Source organism: Manis javanica, chromosome 7, assembly GCF_040802235.1.
Source record: "Manis javanica isolate MJ-LG chromosome 7, MJ_LKY, whole genome shotgun sequence".
Lineage (NCBI taxonomy): Eukaryota > Metazoa > Chordata > Mammalia > Pholidota > Manidae > Manis > Manis javanica.
The window spans coordinates 54,837,510-54,853,380 of record NC_133162.1 but is presented as its reverse complement, the minus strand read 5'-3'; the positions used below and the strand labels follow the sequence as shown (position 1 = coordinate 54,853,380).

Here is a 15,871-nt window from a genome sequence, read left to right as displayed (position 1 = left end):
GCTATTTTACTTCAATAAATCTTAACTGTGCCAAAGCTGGGAGGGAAAAATCCCGACCCACCGTGAAGAGTAGATTTTCGGCGACTAGAAACAGTAGGACGACGCCCTCCGGAGATAAAAGAAAGCGCTTGCGCTCAGACTCAGTTGGCGCCCGTTCTTCTGCTTTTTCTCCAGCCGCCGTTTCCTCTTTCTTTCGCGCTCTAGCCACTCGGGAAGTCCAGCCCAAGCGTGGCTGAGCTCCGATTGGATCCTTTGAAAGTGTACGGGCTATCTGATTGGTGGATCGAAGGCCCTTTAGCGCGGCGAGTTTGAAACTGCTCGCACTTAGCTTCGAAGCTGGCTCTCGGAAGTTTAGAGAGAGCGACGGGGACGTGGTTCGCCGGCGCTGCTTTCGCCGCGGGATAAGAAGCCGGTAGAGTTGCTAGAGGCAGAGTCGTGCCTACGGGGCAAAGGCCGTATGGGGGGCCTCGGCGGGGGTGTTTTTAGGAACCAGAGATTTTTAGGAGGCCACGTTGGGCTGCAGGGGTCTGCATGGGGCCAGGCGGGCCTGCCCCTTGGGTCCCGGGCCTGGGCGTGTGAGCGACGCCGGGGCCCGGCCGCTGAAGGAGGCTGGGGGGAGCCCAGACTTGGAGGGTTCACTCCAGAGAGGGCTGGGCCCGGCCTGGCCGCGGAGTTGCTGTCGGGGGTTGCGGCCGTCTGTGCTCGGGAAGAGGCGGCTGTCCGTTCGTGGTTGAAGCAGGTGGGTGCACCGCCTTGACTCCGAGTGCCTGCAGTGTCTAGGCCCTGCGGCTCCGGACTGTCTCCTGTGCACTCTCCTCTCGCCTCCAGCAATGGAAAGCAAGACTGCAGCTGGGCCAGGTACCAGGCCAATCCCCAAACCAGGCGGTCCCGGAAAACCCATGCGATGAAACTAACCTGGGGTCCATCTCGGGCTTCTGTCAGTGCCCATGGCCCTTGTTCACCGCGATTTTTAAAGAACAGTCATAGTCAAAGGGAACTTGAATTGTTTCTCGTTTTTATTTTACGCTTGGTGGTTCTTACATATATGGAATTGGCAAAAAGTAGAAAGCTAAGAAATGCAGATACATATGTGTGCGTCTTAATATCACTTTAATCAATTTTTATTTAATATTAAAGTACTAATGTGCACATCTCGTTTCCTACAAAACTACGGAGGTTTTCGTGGGCAGATTAATTAAACCATTGGTATCTTAATCCGCATCTAGTAGTATTGAGCCCCAAGAGGCATTCAAAGGCATTCTAAAGCTGCATCCTTTACTTAAAATTCCTTGTCACAGGAAAATGAAAAGGAGGGTAATTGAACCCAGCTTTGAAATTGAATTAGCTTTCAGCTATTTGTTCAAAGTGAGCACAACAGTTTAATTGTGCTTTAGGCATATTAAATAGGGATGTTGAAGAAAAGATAATCATCCTAAACGTCCATTGCCATTTAGTAAAATAAAACATTTTTAAGATTGGCGGTGTAGTGCAATTTTGCTAATTTAAAAATATCTCTTCTTATTTCTGGAATGATTTTGAAGATGAAAGTAGGAAATAGAACTTCAAGGTCGTGACTCAGTGACCTTCTTACCAGCAAGGAGTGTGTTAGAAAGTCAGGTAATTATGCTTTGGGCTTCTGAAGTTGTTTCACAGGCAAACTTACCAGGTGAGGAAGGCTTGAGTATTTGGTTCTCAGCATTTCAGCTCTTTTTAAATATTCTTTGTGATTCCAGCATATGGTTTTTTACCTTGTTCTTGACATTGTGCAGGGTCTAATTAGAATTCCATCTGTGGAATTTCACCTTTTCTTTTAGGGTGCTAAGTGATAGTTCCTGCTCTTTCAAAAAGTACCTTGAAGGTAAGGTCTTCATGTTTGTGTATGTGACTGCTAAAAGCAGGAGAAAGATTAAAGCTGTCACTGAAGCAAGTTTAAACACTCAACATTCTTTTGCTACTTTAAACAATCTTTCTAATAGGTGAGCAGTGTGACCACATTTTAGCTCCCTACTCTTGTCTTTAAAAGTTGTTTCTTTTGAATTAGCTTCATAAAAATATGATAAAGCAGTACGAATTCAGTCAAAAACCATTTTTTGGAATATTTGGGTATAACTCTGGCACACACTGGTGCTCCTTAGAAGTGTTTGAAGAGTGCATTCTTCTGTTGTTTGGGAAAGATAAATAACCTAATGTCTGAATTTGAGGGTTAATTTAGAAGAAGCTAAATACTAAACCAGTATAGGATATACAAATATATCCAATATTTTAAGTTAAGGAAAATGGGAAAATTTTTTTGTGTCTTTTTTCCCCTTGCAAGTGTTCTTTTAATATAATAGCTAATACTTATGGAAAATAAATACTACTCTAGGCACTCTGGAAATGCTTTGCATGTAGTATTTCATTAACTTAAAACCACCCTTTGAGTTAATGGCATGTAATCAGATCGATTTTTCCTCTCATTTTAGGGTTTACTATACTGATAAACTATGGAAGACTATACCAAAATAGAGAAAATTGGAGAAGGTGAGTGGTTTTAATAAAACTTTTAAATGTGATTTAATGTTGTTGTAAAAGGTCTATGAAATGAAGAGATGTAAATATTAAAATCCAAAATTTTAAGGTGTCTTACAGTAGTATGTGCATTAATATATATGTTCTTTACATAATAAATACAAAAGTATTCATATTTCAAGAGAATTGAAATTATTCTGATAAGACTTCCTGACAACCTTTGACCCCCATAGTCTTACATTCTTCTAATACTAAACACTTAAAGCAATGCTTGTAGTTTGAAAACTATTGATATCTTGTATGTGTTGGGGGAAGAAAGTAGGTTAAACCTTAGGTTTAAATGACCTCTCAATGTATACATGTTAAAGATGGTCTAAAACTAGTAACTCTTCTATGTAATCATTCTCTTTCTGCAGCAAGTTCGTTAGTTTTAAAAGATTGTTTCTATCTAAGTGGCATAAATGAGGTTTAAAAATCCCTGCACCTTTTCTGTGTTTTTTCCAACAGTATCTAAGTTTCTACATATAGGAGTCTTGATACTATCCTTCTGAACTCTCCAGAAACAAATGATACAATTTATAGGGGTCCTCGTTTATGTAGGGTCAGTTTGAGGAACATTTCCAACTTATTTTTAGTGTGCTTCAAACCCTACTTGTACAAGGAATACTACTAAAAAGCCAGGGGAGGAGTACTGGAAGGAATTTAGTAAGATAGTAATGACAGCTGTGGGTGGTGGTTGGGTTGGAGATATATTCTTTTTTTGTTTTTAATTTACAAGTTATACATGATTTCTTTTTTGGAAAAAAAAATACTATGTCACACCCATTCAACTAAGCTAATTTTGCTAGTGAGTTAAGTATTTTAAGTTTAATAGCATATCTAATGTCTTCTGCTTTGTAGTTTTTCTTCAATCCCCAGAGAATTTAATGAGTTGATTTTAGTTTGGAACAAAAAGAGGCATTCTTCAAGTGTAAGTGCCTTTTCCTTTAAAACTCTGAAACTTTAGACATATCGGAGAGTACAGATTTGACTCCTGTACTCTTAATTGCTACAAAAAATAGAATCAATTAAGAATATAATTTCAAGTACGTAGAATGGAATCACAAGACCCCCATTCTTCTTCAGGGGGATGGCCGTACCCCTTTTAACTTCTCTGTATCTCAGGTTCTGTCTCTGCATATGGAGATAATTGTGCTTGCCACACAAATTATGATTATACAGTTGACCCTTGAACAATACAGAACAGAACTGCAAGGGCCTATATATATATATATATACAAGGATTTTTTTCCATAAATATGTTAGAAAAGTTTTTGGAGATTTTGCAAGAATTTGGAAAAAAGTTTTTCTTTAGCTTACTTTATTATTGTAAGAATACAGTATACAATACATATAACATACAAAATATGTGTTTGTGTTATCAGTAAGGCTTCCAGTCATCGGTAGACACTTAATAGTTAAGTTTTGGGGAGTTAAAACTGCCTGGGGGTTGTTAAATCTATCCCCAGGTGGTCCAAGGGTCAACTATAAAATGATAGTATTTGGAAAGCATTTATTTGAGTGTTTGAACTCAGAAAGCCATCAGATGTTAACTTTATTATTTCTATGACTACTGTTTGCATAACTATCAACATCGTAGCCCTCTTACTAGTCTCATTTAATGCCACAGAACTCTAAATGTGGATTTCTTTGGTGTCCTTGCATGTATGCTCTATTCTTTGACCTGTGGGCCTTTGACAATGGCTATTCTTTCACTGGGAAAGCCACCTTGTACTGGCTTCATTTTTCATCTCCTTGCTCTGGTCCAAGTGCATTTTGCAGCTCCCTTTTCATTATTATCCTTAATATTTTTTTTCTTTTGTTACAGTGTAAACCCCAATAGGGTTGGGATTTTGTCTTGTTCACAACTGTTTAACCAGGGCCTGTCAGTAGTGTCGCCCACATAGGAGATGCTCAAATGTTTAGTATTAACATTATCTGTTTTTATTCTTTATGTGTTTTTCTGAAATCTGTTGTTCCTTCTGTTTTTGGTTTATTTTTTGTTTGGCTACTCTGATGCCTGGCTGTTTGGATTATGTGTTGGACATTGTTTTTGAAAAAGTAACTTGTAGAAATAATTTAAGGCCTAGATAAGTTCCACATAGTATTTTCTTTTGCTTTTGCTGGATGCTTGGTCAAATTCTAGCATTAAAGTACTGACTTTAAAAGTTATATTTTTCTCCCTGAACTTTTTATTTTGAACATTTCCAAATGTACAGAACAGATAAAAGATTTATATAAGGAACCTATATCAAGATATTAGTGTTGTGTCACATTTACTTTATTATTTCTGTGTGTGTGTTTTAGCATTTTGTTTTCCTTTTGACCCATTTAAAATAACTTGTAGAAATGTGCTTTATGTCTAAATACTTAGGCATAAACCTTCTGAAGATCTAGCCAAGGTCATGTATTTCATTTGGTGGTCAATGTCTCCTTAATTTCTTCTAATATAGAATAGTCCCTTGACTTCTTTTTCCCTTAGCAGTTTTTTGACCACCCAGTTCCTTTATTTCTTAAATACATCCAGACTTTGCTTATTTAATTACTACAAAGTTCTCTGGTTTCATCTGAATTACAAAAATCTGAGTGTTGTCACATTAGTCTTTGAACTCTTTCCTGTCTTAAGAAAATGTCTTTTTGAATCAGAGAGTAGCTATATCTGTGATGTGGAATCTTACTTGTCATTTGGCAGGCACTCTAACATTTGTTGATTAGAGGTTTTCTGCTTAACATAGCAATATTTTAAAAATTTTATAGCGTTTAGTTCATTTCAGAGCACATACCATGTACCAACATACCTCAGAGATATCGCAGGTTTGGTTCCAATGAATATTTTGGTTTTCCAGTACATATAAAAGTTATGTTTGTACTATACTGTAGTCTATTCAGTGTGCAATAATAGCATTATGTCTAAAAAATATGTTTATACCATAATTAATATATTCTTTATTGTTAAAAATGCTGCTCATCATCTTAGCTTTTGGCCAGTTTAGTCACTGATTACAGATCGCCATAGCAAGTATAATAATAATAAAAAAGTTTGAAATACTGTGAGAATTACCAAAATGTGGCATAGAGACATGAAGTGAGCACATGCTGCTGCAAAATAGTGCTAATTCAGACTTGTTCCATGCAGGGTTGCCACCAACCTTCAATTTGTGAACAGTGCAATATACGTAAAGCGCATGTGTGTATCTCATAAATAATTTTTGGATATTAACCAGTAGAACCATACTGCTCTGTTAAACTCAAGCTCTGTTCCAGTAGCTCAGTGAGAAGTAATGGTTCAAAAAGAGTTAGAAAGAAAAGAGGTGTATAAAGTCCTTGCGACAGTGAAATTCAATTCAATATTGGGTGTTGGCTGTAAGTTAAATCAGTTGATATGAGTAAATTTTAGGACCTGATGAGGTTGTGCACTTGAGGGAGGTAAGAATACTAGAAAAAAAATTAGTTCTGAGTTTACCATTAACTGCTTATTTTGACTGTATTATGCAAATTACTTATTTTCTTGAGTGTTCTTAACAGTGCCAGATTGGAGTGTGCTTACTACCTACTTTTGCATTTTGTAAATTATACATTAGAAAAATGTACAGATTTTAAGGGTACAGAAGGTTACCTACTTTCATGGATGGTTGAGATAAAATAAAATTATTGTTTTTTAATCTGGAATAGTTTTTGTTATCCAAAAGTCAGTTAATCCAAATTTAATCAAAATAATATAAAACCTACTTTATGTCACATAATATCTTTAGAATGATACCAGTATTTAAGAAGACAAAGATTATTGTAGAGAAGAGACTCTCTCCTTAGAAAAGTGTACTCTTAATAACTTCTATACTATGTCATGGAAAAATAGCAAAAGCTTTAATTTTTATGTGTAGTGAAGGTATTCAACATCTCCCTACATTGTCTAATACGAATTTAAAAAGCACTTACCTAGGGGATAAAGTGTATGATGTATATGAACTTGTGTTAGCTAGCTAGTTTAGTGCCGTTATCGTTGACATTTTTGTTCCTTGTATCTACCCCGATGCTTGTATCCACCCCTTGAATTGACATTACTCCATATCTGCAGCCCATATGTGAGAAATGGTGTTCTCATCAACTTCTGAATAAGTGTAAGGCTTTGCTACCATGTAGTAGATAATGTGAACTTTAATATTTAATAAAATATCCCATTTTTTGAATGAGGATTATTGACTATATATTTGAATGTATGAAACACTCTATACAGTTTTCTGAAAGTGTCACAGTGTGATTTTTTTTTATTAAGGTATCATTGATATACAATTTTATGAAGGTTTCACATGAGCAACATTGTGGTTATTACATTCACCCATATTATCAAGTTTCCCCCACACCCCATTGCAGTCACTGTCCATCAGTGTAATAAGATGCTACAGTCATTATTTGTCTTCTCTGTGCTGTGTACTGCCTTCCCCATGAGCCACCTATATTATGTGTGCTGATCATAATGCCCCTTAATCACTATCCCTTTGGTAAGCGCTAGTACCTTGGAATCTGAGTCTACTGCTGTTTTGTTCCTTCAGTTTTGCATTGTTATACTCCACAAATGAGTGAAATTATTTGATACTTGTGTTTCTCTGCCTGGCTTACTTCACTGAGCATAATACCCTGTAGCTCCATCCACATAGTTGCAAGTGGTAGGATTTGTTTTCTTGTGGCTGAGTAGTATTCCACTGTGTATATGTATCACATCTTTATCCATTCTTGCATGTACTGGTGGACACTTAGGTTGCTTCTCTATCTTGGCTATTGTAAATAGTGCTGTGATACACATAGGGGTGCATATATCTTTTTGATTCTGGGATTTTGTTTTCTGTGGGTAAATTCCTAGAAGTGGAATTCCTGGGTCAAATGGTCTGTTTTTAGTTTTTTGAGGAACCTCCATATTGCTTTCCACAATGGTTGAACTAATTTACATTCCCACACAGTGACTTCTTTTAGTATTATTTCCTGAGCCCAAATCTTTACATTATATTTTATGTCTACCTTATTGTCAGGTATGATATTTGACAGGAAATATATTCCAATTTGCAAAGGATATGTTTTCTTTTCTAAATTGTGCTGACAATTTGCTGGCAATTTAAATGTATCAGAAACCTGTGATAACTACATGAATTTTATTTCTAAACTACAGACGTGATAGGTTGTAGTTACCCTCAATTTCTTTCTGGAAGTGATGAGGGTATAATTATGAGAAAGATACTTCCTATATGGCAAGTTTCCGTATAGGAAGTATCTTACATATCTTATTTCTATCATGTGACATCCTATGGGATTCAGTCACTTTTAAAAATCTTTTTAGTTTGTGGAAGGTGTTACATAGCAGACATGTACTTTGTCTATTTCAGGTACCTATGGAGTTGTATATAAGGGTAGACACAAAACTACAGGTCAAGTGGTGGCCATGAAGAAAATCAGACTAGAAAGTGAGGAGGAAGGGGTTCCCAGTACTGCAATTCGGGAAATTTCTCTTTTAAAAGAACTTCGTCATCCAAATATAGTCAGGTATAGTATAATATCTGAATTTAAACCATTTTTTCATGTAACTATTTCAAATGTGAATTTCAATGTGGAAATTAATTTTGTTTACTTTCTGGTCTAACTTTGCTGAGCAGACTAGAACACTGATTAGTGTTCATTAAGTGGGAATGCTGGGCATAGGAAAAGTAGGCTGTTAAAGCAGAACAGAGTTAGAGGAACTTGGTGATAGAGATTTGGGGAGCTGAAAAATCAGTCACTGGCTAAGGGAGAAAAGGAAGTCCTTTTCACAGAGCTTTGTCACCTCTCTCACTGAGAGCTCTCTGGTCCTTGAAGACCCCTTAATCAGAGTTTTAAGATAGGTAGCTAGGTCAGATAAAAAATTAAAGATTTTTCTTTCTTTTAAGTATTTGGACTGGTTGTGAGGTTGTTGGGGTTGTGTTCCTGACAGTCCAAGTTAGGAGAAAATCCCATTTTTCAGGGGCTGGAGATAGTGATCAACTGTTAAGATCAGATAGTACTTTAACATTTATTTCTAAAATTTAGTTGCATTGGAAAGGAAAGCTCTGAGCAACAAGCTGTCAACCAAGAAATTCTTTTGGAATACATGTGGTTTGAGAGCACCTCCTGTATAATAAGACTTAATTTTCAATTGTTGCCCTGAGATTGCTTGTTCAGATTCTAGTTTAATAAGGACTAAGGTTTTCATTACTAGTGAAGCTACCTTCTCTTCTTTCCGAAAACATTGTATATTTGTTAGCATAAAAGATTTCTTATGGCCCCACTTTTTGTGATAGCCACTGTGAAATTTATGGAAGGTTTTTGTTGAGAGGTCAAAATGTTTATTTCATTAGGTTTTTTTTTTTCTCATCTAATTGTTGTATTCTTCAGTCTTCAGGATGTGCTTATGCAGGATTCCAGGTTGTATCTCATCTTTGAATTCCTTTCCATGGATCTCAAGAAATACTTGGATTCTATCCCTCCTGGTCAGTTTATGGATTCTTCGCTTGTTAAGGTAAAAAGCTTACCTAATTTTATTTGTATTTATCCACTGTGAATATAAAGGGTCTACTCTTTGGAAGTCCCTGTTTTTTGTGTAAGAATGCTTGGAAAGAGTGTTGGAAAGTAGAATGAGAAAGGAAAGAGTACTGCATTTTCTTCCTCCACAGTTGGTTTGCAGATTAGATTAACACAACCCATTTTATTACTAGACAGTGCTTCTAGTTGTAAAGTTAGAAGTAGTTCCTGAGATAACATAAAACTAATCAGTATGTATTATTGTTGGAAACCTAGGGTATTGAGGTCTTTTCTTGGCAGTCAGATCTATGTAAAGCAAAGTAAGTAACAAAAACTTGGGGCAGGATGATGGTTGCAAGTGGCTTTATTTTCTGGTTTTGAAGTACAGAGTGTATAGAGAGTCTTATCTTTAAACCAACTTTTACCAAACACCCCCAGAGGTAGCCGTTGTTAGTTTTATTGATGATCTTACAGATACTTGTATGTCAACTTTGTGTTTATACATACACTATTTTACAAAAATGGGGGTTATTTATAAATATATGTATCTCCATTATTTTTCCTTCTCCTATGTAAACCATTATTCCACATAAGTCTGTCTGTCTTTTTGTTAGAATTTTTTAAACCAGTTACATACTGAGGGACATTGAAATGCTTTTCCACATTGGCAATCCTTGCTCTAAATGAACAGTGCTTCAGTGAATATCCTTACCTTTATATATATATCTTACATATATATAAAATTATTTTTTAGTAAGGTATCAGTGATGAAGGTTTCACATGAAGGTTTCACATGAGCAACATTCACCCATATTATCAAGTCCCTCCCATACCCCACTGCAGTCACTGTAGAGTCACTACTTGTCTTCTCCATGCTGTACTGCCTTCTCCATTAGCCACCTACATTATGTGTGCTAATCACAATGCCCCTTAATCCCCTTTTCCCTCCCTCCCCACCTCTGTCCCTTTGGTGTAAGCACTAGTCCCTTCTTGGAGTCTGTGAGTCTGCTGCTGTTTTGTTCCTTCAGTTTTTCTTTGTTGTTATACTCCACAAATGAGTGAAATCATTTGGTACTTGTCTTTCTCTGCCTGGCTTATTTCACTGAGCATTGTACCCTCTAGATCCGTCCATGCTGTTGCAAATGGTAGGATTTGTTTTCTTCTTAGGGCTGAATAATACTCTGCTGTGTTTACCCTTATGTATTTATCTTCACATGCAACTTTGTAGGATAAATTCTTACAACTGGATTCCATGGGTTGAAGATGTGTATTTACATTTCAAATCCTGATAGACAGTGCCAGTTGACCTCTTAAAAATTGTAGCAATTTACTCTTAAACATGATGGTGTGTAAGTTATTTTTTAGTATCACTGCCCAAACCTCATTTTACCAATCTTTTAATATTTTATCAATCTATTGTGTGAAAAAGGGCATATTAATATTTTACATTTCATTTAAAATTTTTTCATCTTTAGCCATTTTTAGATAGACTATACATGTTCTTCATTGATGTTTCTGTTAGGATATTGATTGTCTTTCAGTAGTTTCTAAGATCCTCTTAATTGTAAAATGTTCATAATCTTTTTTGGGGGTTCTTTTGACTTGTTATTGTGTATGCCATTAATAATTTTATAATATATTTAACAATCTTGTAAATGACTTTGGACTTTAAGCTTTTATGTCTTATTTAAGTCTCCCTCACTCAAAGATCATGTAAATTAGAACAATACGTAACAATATTTTTCTGGTAGGTTACCACACCTTGTTTTTGTTAACTTAAATTCTGGATGAATCAAAGGTTTATTTTGGTGTAAGGACTGGAGTTTTTAATTTTTTTCCAAATAGCCAGTTGTTCCAACCTGTTGATTTTATGTACTATATTGCAATACTGAGCTTTGTGAGTCAAAACTGTTACTATGTATACTTTATATTTCTGTAATATGTTTCTGCAGGTATCACCTACATTGTCTTGGCAACAAGTGTTTTGTAAGATACTTTTGTCTAAACTACTGAACACCATTTTAATAATTTTATCTATTAAATATGTAATCATAATATCTTCTTTGTCATTTCTTTTGGAATCTGTGACCAGTGTTTCCAAAGAAGAAATGAATATGTAAAGATAAAAGAAACAGGAGCGACCAATCATATTCAAGATAGAAATAGAGTTGTTATGAGTACATAGAACAAAGCTTTAAAAACTTTCTATACAGAAATCTAAGTGATGACTTAAGGGTCAGGGACCAAAATAAGTAAAAGAAGACTGAGTACATATGGCTATAGATGTGTCTACAAGGTGAATGTTTTTGTCTTAGTATGCAAACATGATACTGTATATAAATGGGCTTCCCAACCCTAAATGCTTCTTGTTAGTCTCAAATGGCCTGCAGCCTTTTTTGTTAGTTAATTTATTTCCCAGCATTATAATTTATTATATCTTTGAAACAAATCCACCAAGGTTATTTAGAAAATCATTATTCAGTACAGTTAAGTTTCAACTTAAATTTCCTTTTTCCAGAGTTATTTATACCAAATCCTGCAAGGGATTGTGTTTTGTCACTCTAGAAGAGTTCTACACAGAGACTTAAAACCTCAAAATCTTTTGATTGATGACAAAGGAACAATTAAACTGGCTGATTTTGGCCTTGCCAGAGCTTTTGGAATACCTATTAGAGTATACACACATGAGGTATGTAAAATAGTGTTTGGTGCTTTTCTGGGTGTGTGTGGTTGATGGATTGTTTCCTATTTCTTTAAGTCAAGAAAGAAATAATAAAAAAGATTCCCAGTCTGTTCCAGTATCTTTTTATTGCCTGTCAGCTCCAAACTCATCCTTCCTTGGAAGCTATGTGAAAATGTAACAGAACCTTTAAATATTTTGCCTTTGCCAGCTTGTGTAATGTTAAACTTTGTCAATAGAGGGTGCTGGAGAAGCATTGTGTGTGGAAGTTTTATTTCTTATTAGTCAGTATTTCATTATTCCAGCCCCTGTCATAGTTAATAATCTTTTATAGTAAACTTTCTCCATTCAAAACACTGTGTGGTTTCTGTCTCATGATCAGATCCTCTCTGATACACAATCAAATTGGTTAAGAGACAGGTTTTATTGTTTAAGTGGTATTGTTTCAGATACATTTAGAAGCTACTAAATATATCGAGTTTTGTCAGTGTTAATATTGATGAGTTGGAATTTCATTTGTTATTTCTGGAAGGAAAGGGAATGTTAAATTACATAGGAAAGGATTATTGGAAAACATTGTGTTCTGTGGAGTTGTCTACTCTTGAGCTCAAAGACTGTCTCCAGATCTCTTCATATCATACCTCTTTGTTGTTTTTCCCATGGCTGTATGAATAAAGATTATTTGGCTCCTGTTGGCTTAAACAGATGCTATTGACCTCAGTAACTTTTAAGTTAGAGGTGATATTTTTGCCATTCTAGTAAATTACATATATTAAAATAGTAACTTAATTCTATAGACCACTAATAAACTGTTATTTGACTTACTCCATATTATTAGCATGCAAGTAGTACATGCACTTTGTAGTGTCACCCCCAAATCCATTATCAATAGGCTTTTTTTTCTTGAAAAGTAAAGTCTGTCTTAACTATTTTGATTCTTACACTTGAATGATTTGAAAAGCAGGAAAAAACTTGATATGTTCTTGGCTTTTTTTAAAAATAGAACTTAGAAGTGAAATATTTATCTTCCACTTAATATTTTATGTAGAGTTGATTGACTTCTAAACAATACCAGAGACAGTCATGCAGGCTTCTAAAACAGTTCTGATGAAATATAAATGTTTAGGTAATTTAATGGGATACATTTATTCATTGTAAAAATTTGCTCTGTAATAGGTAGTAACACTCTGGTATAGATCTCCAGAAGTACTGCTGGGGTCAGCTCGCTACTCAACTCCAGTTGACATTTGGAGCATAGGTACCATATTTGCAGAATTAGCAACTAAAAAACCACTTTTCCATGGAGATTCAGAAATTGATCAACTCTTCAGAATTTTCAGGTATTTTTGTCTTCCTAAGCTGATAAGAACTTTTAAGCAACATTTATATAACAAGATTATATTTATGCTTTAGTAATTTTTTTTTTTTTTGCTTTGGCTTTTTAGAGCTTTGGGCACTCCCAATAATGAAGTGTGGCCAGAAGTGGAATCTTTACAGGACTATAAGAATACATTTCCCAAGTGGAAACCAGGAAGCCTGGCATCCCATGTCAAAAACTTGGATGAAAATGGCTTGGATCTCCTTTCGGTAAGGAGTGTCCCTTATGCTGACTTAAACATTATTGATGATTCTGAATGTATTCAATCCTTTCTTTTATCTGGGAAATAGGAAGAAAGCCAGCATATTGAACTAGGCACATAATTATCGTACCTGTTTTGCTTATTGTATTACTAACTTACTTTTAGATACCAAGAAACACTAGTGGTTTTAAGAGGATGATTAGCATTAGTTGTTTGTTTAATACGTAACTATAGATACTCTGAAGGAGAAGCCAGGGTTAATATACCTTTATTGTTTTTAAGTTGTTGACTCATACTGCCTTTCCTTCCCAGCTTTTTTGTCCCAGTATTGATTGCTTTTTAACAGCATCCCAGTCTTCTGCCCTATAGATGCTAGTAGCGCATTCCTCTTAGTTGTGACAACCTAAAATGTCTCCAGTCCTTGATGAATGTCCCTTGAGGGGTAAAATCTCAGTCAGTTGAGAATCATTACCAAGACCTGGTTTCAAATTTCCACTTTATTATTCTTTAGGTCTATGAACTTGGGCAACTTGCTTAACCTCTTTGAGCCTCAGTGTCGTCATTTGTAAAATGGTACTAGTACCTACCTTTTGTGAGGATTAAGTAATGTATGTACTTAAAAACTAGATACACAGTAAGCTCAAATGGTAACTAGATAGTAAAAGTAGTCTGCTTATTGGTTTGGTTTCTTTAAGATAAATTTAAGATCAGTATTAAACTTTTTTCAGCTTTTTTTGGTGATGTGCAAATTAACTAGTGTTAGACTGTCTGACCATAATTCATTTAGTGATTCATTTTAACCATGTTTCTAATATATTGTATTGCGGTTTTGTTTTTATTTGGAATTTGCTAGAAGCTACATTAGAAACCACTATAGTTAATTGCCACCATTTTAAGAATGTTGTAAATAACTCAGATGGCCATTTAACTCAGATGGTAAATATAATTATATATCTGTCTTAAATTTATATCTTGGTTTTAAAGCTATATCTGCATGCTTGTGTCTTAAACCATTTGTAGCAAAAAGGTGAATTAAGATATTTCATTTAAGGAATAAGTTATTCTAGAGCTAAAGGGTAAAGTATGGAGGATGAGACATTTATATGGTTTGGTATTGAACTAATGGAAATGTTCATTTAGTAGTTACTAAAATTATAAACATATGGCTTGTTGGTTAGAAGGTTTAAGGCTTTATGGAGATATTTTGTTTCAATGGTTCATTTCTTAAATGAATAAAAACTTTCTTTTATTCCCTCCTTGCCTCCCTCTCCCCCCACCAGAAAATGTTAGTCTATGATCCTGCTAAACGAATTTCTGGCAAGATGGCACTGAATCATCCCTATTTTAATGATTTGGACAATCAGATTAAGAAGATGTAGCTATGTGACAAAGAGTTTCTATGTGTTGTTTGAACAAATACTTTTACTGTTAACTCTATTTTTTTGTGTATTTTTCTTTGTTGTAAAACTTAAGCTATACTTCATCTTCAAATTTCAAGTGTAACTTAAAAATGTAAATATTGTTCTATATGAATTTAAATATAATCTGTATATGTTTATAGATCTCACTGTAGCAACTATTCATTACTATAATAAAACTATAAATCTAGTATTGATATCAGAAGTCGGGAAAAATTTGAGTTAGTTTAAATCATCTCAAACCTTATAGTGAGTGGTCTGGTAACCTATAGTCGGAAATACTAAAATCTAGGAAAGTGTGCTAGGTTCAAAGTTTTATAATACTTTGAAGTATTTTTATGCCCTGAATGTTTAAATTTTGTCAGTTACTTGCCATGTGGTAACTATATGACCTGCCTAAAGATTTTTCTACTGGTATTTCAATTGGTGACCTAAATGTTTAAGCATTCAGAATGAGACATCTATCCAAATTTGAGAAACAATGTCAGATTTATAGAGGTTTTCAGTAACTTGGAGAGTGTGCCAAAGTTTGCTGAGTTTTACAGTCAAAGATCAAGCGCTGTCCACAGCAGGAAAGAACAGTTTAGAAAATTTATGAACTATCCTATTTTTAGATAGGTTATGAAAGATGTTTGTCTAAGCTAATTCTTGTGCTGTGGTCAGAGGTAACCTTACAAAGGAGTTACTTAACTTGGCTTTCAGGTCTGACTTAAAAATTCTGTTTGTAAGTTTTGACATAGATTTGTTTAATTAGCAGCCTTTTAGGAGTTTCTAATGTACAAGTATTTAGGTAAAATCACTAGCTTTGGGAATTGTATAATCAATAATGCTGCTCATTGTGAGCCTAATTTAAAATAACTTGTTACAGCCAAGAGAAATGCCTATAAAAATAGTGTATCGTTAGTGTACATCTATTCATTATCTAACCACATACCCTCTATTTTCCCTCCTGGTTATCTATGGCTAGAATGGGCATTCCTGTTTTTTGATTATTGATCCTTAGGCTCAATTGATTGGATATGTAATGGGTGATCTACCTAACGTATGTTATCTTGGAATTTTTGCACAAAGTGTGAGTCACTTTCTTTGGCAATGGGACTTCCAGGGTGAGAGGCTTGGTGGCC

General features: G+C 35.2%; 1 protein-coding gene across 5 annotated transcripts; it reads left to right on the top strand.

Moving 5' to 3' along the window:
* Positions 1 to 266: 266 nt before the first annotated feature.
* CDK1 (cyclin dependent kinase 1) lies at positions 267 to 15,650 on the top strand. 5 transcript variants are annotated; one of them, XM_017645315.3, is made up of 9 exons: positions 328 to 412; positions 1,815 to 1,858; positions 2,463 to 2,520; positions 7,923 to 8,079; positions 8,944 to 9,067; positions 11,588 to 11,758; positions 12,926 to 13,089; positions 13,195 to 13,336; positions 14,610 to 15,650. In XM_017645315.3, exons 3-9 carry the CDS (start codon positions 2,484 to 2,486, stop codon positions 14,706 to 14,708), a joined length of 894 nt encoding a protein of 297 aa, XP_017500804.1. In that variant the 5' UTR covers positions 328 to 412; positions 1,815 to 1,858; positions 2,463 to 2,483; the 3' UTR covers positions 14,709 to 15,650. The 5 variants fall into 5 exon arrangements, with proteins under 5 accessions (XP_017500803.1, XP_017500804.1, XP_017500805.1 ...); XM_017645316.3 differs by lacking the exon at positions 1,815 to 1,858 and adding an exon at positions 1,542 to 1,617 and having other exon boundaries at positions 336 to 412; XM_073241005.1 differs by lacking the exons at positions 328 to 412; positions 1,815 to 1,858 and adding exons at positions 476 to 858; positions 1,542 to 1,617.
* Positions 15,651 to 15,871: the final 221 nt, after the last annotated feature.

Bases quoted from the DNA above. Each gene is read 5' to 3' on its own strand.
- CDK1 (XM_017645314.3), top strand. From the start codon at position 2,484: ATGGAAGACTATACCAAAATAGAGAAAATTGGAGAAG. The intron at 11,759-12,925 runs GTATGTAAAATA...GCTCTGTAATAG, and splicing joins TTAGAGTATACACACATGAG to GTAGTAACACTCTGGTATAG. The intron at 13,337-14,609 runs GTAAGGAGTGTC...TCCCCCCACCAG, and splicing joins ATGGCTTGGATCTCCTTTCG to AAAATGTTAGTCTATGATCC.